The 9,930-nt window shown below is 38.8% G+C and overlaps 1 protein-coding gene across 1 annotated transcript; it reads right to left on the reverse strand.

Moving 5' to 3' along the window:
* Positions 2,971 to 4,143, reverse strand: LOC107614262. Its single transcript, XM_016316490.1, has one exon. The coding sequence runs from the start codon at positions 4,141 to 4,143 to the stop codon at positions 2,971 to 2,973; it is 1,173 nt and encodes a 390-aa protein (XP_016171976.1).

Below are 9,930 nucleotides of genomic sequence, written 5' to 3' on the forward strand. Positions count from 1 at the left end.
CATAAAAATAAAAGAAAACTCCTGTGCATGGGTTGCCTCCCATGAAGCGCTTGTTTATTGTCCTTAGCTTGACAATGCAGCTTCCTTGCTCATGCTAAAAGTTGCACACTCTCTTCCTTGCTCCAGGGGCCACCAAGATAAGGTTTCACCCTATGTCCATTGACTGTGAAGGTCTCTTTTGAAGTTTCATCAAGTAATTCCACATAGCCATGAGGGGATACTTTGGTGATGGTGCATAGACCAGTCCATCTAGATCTCAGCTTCCCAGAAAAAATCTTTAGTCTTGATTTGAATAGCAACATCTTTTGGCCTGGTTCGAATGTTCTTGGGGAGATCCTCTTGTCATGCCACCTCTTTGCTCTTTCCTTGTATATTCTGGCATTTTCATATGCCTCCAGTCTGAACTCCTCCAATTCATTGAGTTGTAGTAACCTCTTTTTTCCTGCTGCTTGAGCATCTAAATTCAAGAGTTTAGTGGCCCAAAAGGCCTTGTGTTCAAGCTCCACAGGGAGATGGCATGCTTTCCCATACACTAGCTGAAATGGAGATTTTCCTATGGGCATTTTGAATGCTGTCCTGTATGCCCAAAGTGCATTATCAAGCTTCTTAACCCAATCCTTTCTTGTTGCTCCCACAGTTTTCTTCAAAATCCTCTTTAGCTCTCTTTTAGCAAGTTCAGCTTGCCCATTTGTCTGGGGGTGATAAGGTGTGACTACTTTGTGAGTAACTCCATATTTATGGAGAAGAGAATTTAATTGCTTGTTGCAGAAGTGGCTTCCCCCATCACTTATAAGTCCCTTTGGCACTCCAAATCTAGTGAAGATGTTTCTCTTTAGGAATTGCAAAACCACGTTGGTATCACATGTAGTGGTGGCTATTGCTTCTACCCATTTTGAAACGTACTCCACTGCCACCAAAATGTATTTGAATGTGTAGGATGGAGGGAAGGGTCCCATGAAGTCTATACCCCATAAATCAAATAGTTCCACCTCCAAAATGAACTTCTGGGGTATTTCATTCTTCTTTGTTAACCCGCCTGCTCTTTGGCATTCATTACAATGGCTCACAAAGTCTCTAGCATCCTTGAAGATAGAGGGCTAGTAGAAACCACTTTGAAGCACCTTTGCAGCAGTTCTTTCAGCTCCAAAATGGCCACCATAGCTAGAATTATGACAATGCCACAAGATGTCCTTCATCTCAACCTCTGGCACACATCTTCTAATCATTCCATCTGGGCATCTTTTGAATAGGAAGGGTTCATCCCAAAAGAATAACTTAGCCTCATGTAACAGCTTTTTAACTTGTTGCTTTGTATACTCTTGTGGAATGCTTCTTCCTGCTTTATAGTTGGCCATGTCTGCGAACCAAGGAGTGTGTTGAATTTGCAAGAGGTGCTCATCTGGAAATTCTTCATTTACTGATTGAAAAGTGTCTTGACATGCATCTTGTGGCAGCCTTGATAGATGGTCGGCAACTTGATTTTCACTACCCTTTCTGTCCTTTATCTCAATGTCAAACTCTTGTAGGAGTAGTACCCATCTGATTAGCCTTGGTTTGGCATCCTATTTTGACATAAGATACTTAAGAGCAGCATGGTCAGTGTAGACTAAAGTTTTAGATCCAATCAAATGTTGCCTAAACTTATCAAAAGCATATACCACGGCTAGTAACTCCTTCTCTGTTGTGGTGTAATTTCTTTGAGCTTCATTCAATACCTTACTTGCATAGTAGATAACATGAAGCTTCTTTTCCTTCCTCTGCCCCAACACAACACCAATTGCAAGGTCACTTGCATCACACATGAGTTCAAAAGGCAATCCCCAGCTTGGAGGTGTGATGATTGGTGCTGTGGTGAGCCTAGCTTTTAGAGTCTCAAAGGCATGTTTACATTCATCATCAAAGAAAAAAAGGTTGCTCACCACCAACAGATTGCTTAGTGGCTTTGCTATTTTGGAAAAATCTTTAATGAATCTTTGATAGAATCCAGCATGCCCTAAGAAGCTTCTAACAGCTTTCACATTAGTTGGTAAAGGAAGTTTTTCTATAATTTCTATTTTTGCCTTGTCAACCTCTATACCCTCTCTTGAAATTTTGTGACCAAGAACAATGCCTTCGGGTACCATGAAATGGCATTTCTCCCAGTTTAAAACCAAATTGGTTTCTTGGTACCTTTTCAAGACTAGGGTAAGATAGTGCAAGCAAGCATTGAAAGAATCACCAAAAATAGAGAAGTCGTCCATAAAAACTTCAATAAATTTTTCTACCATGTCCGAGAAGATTGATAGCATGTATCTCTGAAAGGTAGCTGGGGCATTACACAGTCCGAATGGCATTCTCCTGTATGCGAAGACTCCAAAGGGGCAGTGAAGGAGGTCTTCTCTTGATCCATGGGGTCAACCACTATTTGATTATACCCAGAATATCCATCAAGAAAACAGTAATAAGCATGACCAGCCAACCTTTCAAGCATCTGGTCAATGAAAGGGAGGGGGAAGTGATCCTTTCGTGTGACATCATTCAGCCTCCTATAATCAATGCACATCATCCACCCTGTCACTGTTCGTGTTGGAATAAGCTCATTCTTCTCATTGACAATGACAGTCATCCCCCCTTTCTTGGGTACTACTTGCACTGGACTAACCTATGGACTGTCGGAGATAGGATAAATAATCTCAGCTTTACATAACTTCAGGACTTCCTTTTGAACAACCTCCTTCATTGTGGGATTTAATCTTCTTTGAGGTTGTACCACTGGTTTGGAATTTTCCTCCAAGAGTATTTTGTGCATGCATATGGCAGGACTTATGCCTTTCAAGTCATCAATGGTCCACCCCAATGCATCCTTGTGAGCTCTCAATACTACAAGGAGTTTTTCTTCTTCCTCTGCACTCAGTGTAGAGTTGATGATTACGGGAAGCTGTCCTTTTCACCAAAGAATGTATATTTAAGATGAGGAGGTAATGGTTTCAACTATTGTTGTGGTGCCTCTTCTTTCTTGGCTTCACTTGGTTCCTTTGGTGCTTCCAATTTGTTCTCTTCTTGTTCTTGGATATCCTGGACTTCCTCCTGTTTCACTTGATGGTTTGTTTCAAATACTTCTTCAACCAAAGAATCCACCATATCAACCCTCATGCAACTCTCTTTCTCAGTGGGGTATCGCATTGCCTTGAAGACATTTATGGTCATTTTCTCATCATGTACTATGAAGATCATCTCTCCCTTTTCCACATCAATGATTATTCTAGCTGTAGCCAAAAAGGGTCTACTAAGGATAACTGAGTTGCTCCCCTCTTCATCCATGTCTAGGACCACAAAATCGGCTGGGAATATAAAATTTTCTACTTTCACCAAGAGGTTCTCAACTACACCATTTGGTATTTTGATAGATCTGTCAGCAAGTTGGAGTGACATCCTTGTGGGTTTCAGCTCTTCTATCATCATTTTCTTCATCATAGTAAGAGGCATTAAGTTAATGCTTGCTCCCAAGTCACAGAGTGATTTATCAATGGCTATACTCCCAATTGTGCATGGTATGAAGAAGCTGCCTGGATCCTTGAGTTTTGGTGGCAGTCCCTTTTGAATAATGGCACTACACTCTTGAGTGAGAATCACTGTTTCTTTCTCTTGCCAGCTTCTCTTCTTGGTGATTAATTCTTTAAGAAACTTTGCATATAATGGCATTTGTTCTAAAGCTTCTGCCAATGGAATGTTGATTTCAAGTTTCTTAAAGATTTCCAAGAACCTTGGAAATTGTTGATCCTTCGTTCCTTTGTGTATCCTGGTTGGGTATGGAAGCTTGGGCACATAGGCTTTCACCCCTTCATTCTTGTTCTCCTGCTGTGGCTTCACATTCTCCTTGTTGTTGGGGTGGCTGTTTTGAGTGGGTGTCTTGCTTTGTGGCTTTTCATCTCCTTTGCTTTCTTGAGGCGTTGATGCCTTTTCTTCATCTTGCTCATCCACCGTGTCTTGCTCTTTGAGTTTTGTTGCTTCCTTGTTAGAACTTTCTCCGAGTACTTTGCCACTTCTCAACTGAAGAGCTTTACATTCTTCTCTTGGGTTGGGTACTGTATCACTTGGGAGGACGTTGGTTGGCCGTTCAGCTTGTTTGGCCAATTGTCCCACTTGCCGTTCAAGGCTCTTCATGGTAGCTTCATATCTCTCTTGCCCTTTGAGCAAGTTTTGAGTGGACTGAGCAATTTTTTGTAGGGCTGCCTCAAGACTTGAAATCCTATTTTCATGATGGTCAATTGGTGGTATGATGGGGGTAGATTGTTGTTGCTGGAAGTTGTTTGCAGGGCTGGTGTGGTAATTTTGTGGGTTGGATGTTGGTGCGGGAAAGTTATTTTGATGAGTTTGTGGATTGTTGTGAGGTGGTTGATATGTGTTTTGTGGTTTCTTGTATTGGTTAGTGTTGTTAGATGAGTGATTTTGGCTGTGTGTGTTGCGGGAATGGTTGGAGTTGTTGTTCTTCTGCCAATGGTTTTGACTATCACCCCACCTCAGGTTGGGGTGATTCCTCTAGGATGAGTTGTATGTGTCACCATGGAAGTCATTTTGAGATGAACTTGAGGTATTTTGCATGTATTGAACTTGTTCTTGTTGCTGCTCAATATTGCCTGCTTCATTTTGACCCCATTCAATTGAAGCTTGATTTGTTATGCTCACTGAAGCTAGTTGGAGGCCATCTATTCTCTTAGCCATCATTTCCATTTGTTGTTGGATTTGTTGGTGCATCAACTTGTTCTGTGCCAAGATTGTGTCCACTCCTTCTAGTTCCAACACACCCTTCTTTTGAACGGGTTGGCGTTGCCTCTGATGAGCATAAAAGTATTGGTTATTTGCCACCATGTCTATGAGATTTTGGGCTTCCTCAGCTGTCTTCATCAATTGTAGCGAGCCTCCTGCAGAGTAATCCAAGGACTCTTGAGATTTCAAAGTTAACCCCTCATAGAAATTTTGGAGTTTATCCCATTCACTGAACATCTCAGGTGGACATTTCCTAATCAGAGCTTTGTATCGTTCCCATGCCTCATACAATGACTCCCCATCTAATTGAGTGAATGTTTGCACCTCCGTTTTCAACCTGATGATCCTCTGAGGTGGATAGAACTTAGATAGAAATTTATTCATCAAATCATCCCAAGTGTTGATGCTTTCTTTGGGGAATGTCTCCAGCCATTGAGATGCCTTGTCTCTCAAAGAAAATGGGAACAACAGCAGCTTATAAATATCTGGATGCACCCCATTTGTCTTGACAGTTTCACATATTCTTAGGAAAATAGACAGGTGTTGATTTGGATCCTCAAGGGGACCTCCTCCATAGGAACAATTATTTTGCACCAAAGTGATAAGCTGAGGCTTCAATTCAAAGTTGTGTGCATGAACATTGGGAGTGAGTATACTACTCCCACAGTGTCTTGGATTGAGGAAAGTGTAAGAAGCTAGAACTCTCCTTTGAGGTGGGTTGTTATTGTTGGCAACTCCCTCAGGGGGGTTATGCGAATTGCCCTCCATGACTTGGTCTTCTCCTTCTAAATCCTCCTCACCAACGACCCTTTTTCCTGTTGCTTCTCTTCTTAACCTTCGGAGGGTTCTCTCGTCTTCAAGATCAAAACTCCTTGCCTCTGACATACACAAACACACACAAATCAACAACACAAATGAAACACTCTATTGCTAGAGTAAAGTTATAGTTAGCAAAATAAAATATCAAACAGTTAGTGGGCTTTAACAAAGAAAAGAAAAATGCTTAATCTAAACTACCATTCACGTAATCATTGTCAATCTTTTCCAATCCCTGGCAACGGCGCCAAAAATTTGATACGCGAAAATTTATAAATTATTAGCGCGCAACCGGCAAGTATACCGGGTCGTATCAAGTAATAAAACTCACTAAGAGTGAGGTCGATCCCACGGAAATTGGTGGATTAAGCAACGTTAGTTAAATGGTATATTTAGTCAAGAAAACATGGTTTTGATTTCATGAGATTTGTGATTTTTGAACATAATTGCAAAAATTTAAATGGCAAGGAATTTAAAGAACTAGAATAGAGAAAGAAAATGAAAGTGAATAACTGAAACTTAAATTTCAAGAAACTTAAATGACATGGAAAATAAATTGCAAGAAAGTAAAGATTGCAGAATTTTAAAGAGCAGAAGAGTAAATTGCAAGAAATAGAGAAACAGAATGTAAATGGCAAGAATGATAAATTGCAAGAATGTAGAAGGAAATTGGGTAGTGGGCATTCAAAGAACTAAAGAACAAAAGAGATGAGAATTAATGATGGAGAGATCATTAGGGATCAGAGATGTAAATTGTCATGAATTGATGTTACTCAATTCCTTCTCAATCATGGGTATAGATCCATGGCGGATTGTGAATAATTGAATCCCAATCTCTTGGCAATTCAATTTCTCTTCAACACAATCAATTGCCACTCTCGTGATCTAATTGGTCATGAGAAGATGTGAAGTTCAATTTCTAATCCAAGGCCACACAACTTCCAGAATCTCAACTAAGGGAGGTTACATCTCACATATCAACCCAAAGTGTATTGATCAAAGAAATCATGAAAGGATGAACTCTAAACTGAGTTACATGGCTCCTTTCTCAAGTTCACCATATAATTCATGTAGATTCAACCCTTCTCTCGAATGTAGTTGAATCTTTGAAGAACAAGAGTTTCCTCTTGGATGAACCACTTGAATTGATAAACAAAAGAAGAATCATCAACCCATTCAAATAAACAGAGCTCCTCCCCCTAATGAAGGTGCGGTTTAGTGAATCATAGCTCTAAATTCAACAATAAAGGCAAAGATCAAAATTCAACTAAGTATAGAGAAGAATGAAGAAGAAGAAGAAGAAGTATTCCTTTCAAACTGAAATTCCAAGTTGCAAGAAAAACAAAATAGAAGACAGGTGAGATGTAGAAAAAAAGTAAAAATGCTAGTGTAATAGTAAAAGTGTCTAAAAAGTAAAAGTAAAAAAATCCTCCTTAAAGTACAAAACTCCTTCTCTATTTATACTAGTCCTAAGACTTATTTGGAGATCTTCAATTGGATTAGCAATGTGAGCTTTTCCTTTATTAAGTTCCTGGTCCAATGAATGGAAGTATTTCCCTTTTGAAGAGAGCAAAGAGAGCAGAGCAAGTCTTCATCAATTCTGGCCCAATTGGGCGTTACTGGCAAATATGCCAGTTCACAGCACATTGGCAATGTGCTATTGAATTTCCTGGACACCAGACTTGGGCGTTGTTGGCCTAAGTTATTGCCAAACACTTGACTCAGTTTTGATGCCCAAAGTTGCCTCTGGTTTGAGCTTCAATTTTGTGCTTCATTATAGACTATTATATATGGTTGGAAATATCTGAATGTCAGCTTTTCAACGCAACTGGAAGCACCTCAATTGTATCTCTGTAGCTCAAGTTATGTTCCATTGAAGAAGACATGGTCAGGCTGCCTGGGCGTTTTTGGTGAACACGCCAGTGACAACGCCCTTAGTCTCTGAGGCTCTAAATAAAGCCAGCTTTTGAGTCTTCAAATGAACTCCAATCTCATACTATGATATATGGTTGGAAAGCTCTTGATGTCTACTTTCCAATGCCACTGAAATCACCTCATTTGGAGTTTTCTAGCTCAAGATATGCTCTTTTGAAGAGGGCAAGGTCAAGCTGCCTGGCGTTGTTGCCCAAGTTGTTGGCAAAACACGCCAGCAACAACGCCCATCCTTCTTTTCTGGTGGCTGCCTGGCGTTGTTGCCCAAGTTGTTGGCAAAACACGCCAGCAACAATGCCCATCCTTCTTCTTTGGTGGCTTCCTGGCGTTGTTGCCCAAGTTATTGGCAAAACACGCCAGGAACAACGTGCATGCCTCTTCTTTGGTGGCTTCCTGGCGTTGTTGCCCAAGTTATTGGCAAAACACGCCAGGAACAACGTGCATCCTTCTTTTCTGGTGGCTGCCTAGCGTTGTTGCCCAAGTTGTTGGCAAAACACGCCAGCAACAACACCCATCCTTCTGCTTTGGTGGCTTCCTGGCATTGTTGCCCAAGTTATTGGCAAAACACGCCAGGAACAACGTGCCTCCCTCTTCTTTGGTGATTTTCTGGCGTTGTTGCCCAAGTTATTGGCAAAACACGTCAGGAACAACTCTCAAGCCTTCTTCTCCCTGGCAGCTTGATTTGTTGGGCGTTGTTGCTGGAGTTGTTGCTGAACACGCAGCCAACAACGCCCCTTCTTCCTCCTTGCTCCATCACCTACCATAAACCAAAGAATTTTCCTCAAAGTTTTGCCATCTTATGCAATAATTTTTAAGGGAATCATTCACATCAACTTATATATAAACTCCTTGAGTCATTTACATGAATTATGCCAAATTTCACTTAGTTCTTGGTTTGTTGGATGCATGGATAAAAAACTCACAAAATTGTTCATTTATTTTAAAGAAAGTGAATGAAATTAAGCTAAAACTAACTAAACTAACTAGTTAAAATGGTAAATATGCGAATGCATCAAGAGTCCAAGAAAAGCTATAGAAGAAACAAGTAAAGTGATAGCTTTTAATAGTCATGTTTACAACCATGGTTTATTTGAAACATTTAATCATCTAATATGTGAAAGCTTTGTTGTTATTTTTTCTTTCATACTTTATTTTATTTTATTGGATGTGGGTCATTTGGGGATTGGACATTTATCTCTTTTTTCCTTTTATGTTGGAGTTTTTTATTGTGTTGTTGTTGAGATGAAAATTTATTGCAATGAGTTGATGAGTATTCAAGTTAAGCACATACATGAAGTTCTTGCTTTACCGTATTCAATGAAGAGGTTCTTCGATCTGTCGATGGTTCCTGGCTTGACAATAAAGAGGAAGAGTTGAACTTTGGCCTTTTGGAGAGAGAAAAGAAAATGGAACTGTATGAGTCAAAATATAAATAGAAAGGAAAAGGAAAAGAGAATCAAGATGTGGGTCCATCATATGTCTCAAAAACTAAGGAGGTTAATCCCAGCAATATAATAAAACTCATGTAAGAATTTGTCAATACATTGTTAAATAATTAGGGTGCTGAAACTCCTCATGACAGGTTAATTAATATAAAACTTACTCATTTAACATATCTAATAGCAACATAATTTTTTCTCCTTATAGTATGTAAGATTTTTTTTACTATATTTTTTACAATCTATATTATGATGTTAAAGTGAGTTGTCTCTTAAATGCAGCTTAAAGAAGGAGATGTAGATATGTTTTGCATTGACACCATTAGCAGAAAACAAAAGATACCTATTCTAATAAATTGTTAATTATGATTATGATGTAAAATTCTTTGTTTTATATTCTGCTACTACTACTTGATTTATCAAGCCCATGAAAATGCAACAATGTAGACGACTCTAAAGCGCTCGCGCTTGATCTCGACAGTTAGTTATTCTCATTTTGATTAAAGTGTTATAAGATTTTTCATTTTTGCTAGATACACTTAATGTTTTCTATGTTCCAAGTGTTTATATAGATGTAAGATTAAGCAAGATAAATTAAATATCTCCCGTGATTCGCACGGACAATGCACTTGGAACACATAAATTTGGAACACATCAATGTAAGAATTCATGTAATTATATAAATTAACATTAAATTTAATATTATGTAATTATATAATATTTATAGCATTTTGAGAAAAATGAGATGTAAGCGTTCAAAATTTATTGGTGCTTTTAATGTTTGTGGTTTATATAAGTGTTTTTTTCTATTATTATCTATAGGTGTTAAACATGTATAATTTTTGAACTCATAAAATTATTCAAATACAAATAAATTATGTAATATCTTTTTTACCTATTCATTTTTTTTATTTTTTAACTCATTGTGTTATTCAATCATATTAATGTAGCATTGTGTATTAGACATTCCAAACGTAGCATGGGTTATTCTTTAGAA

Source organism: Arachis ipaensis, chromosome B01, assembly GCF_000816755.2.
Source record: "Arachis ipaensis cultivar K30076 chromosome B01, Araip1.1, whole genome shotgun sequence".
Classification (NCBI taxonomy): Eukaryota; Viridiplantae; Streptophyta; class Magnoliopsida; order Fabales; family Fabaceae; genus Arachis; species Arachis ipaensis.

What these genes read in the sequence shown, in the direction of transcription:
- LOC107614262 (XM_016316490.1), bottom strand. Translation starts at nt 4,143, where the DNA reads ATGAAGAGCCTTGAACGGCAAGTGGGACAATTGGCCAAACAAGCTGAA.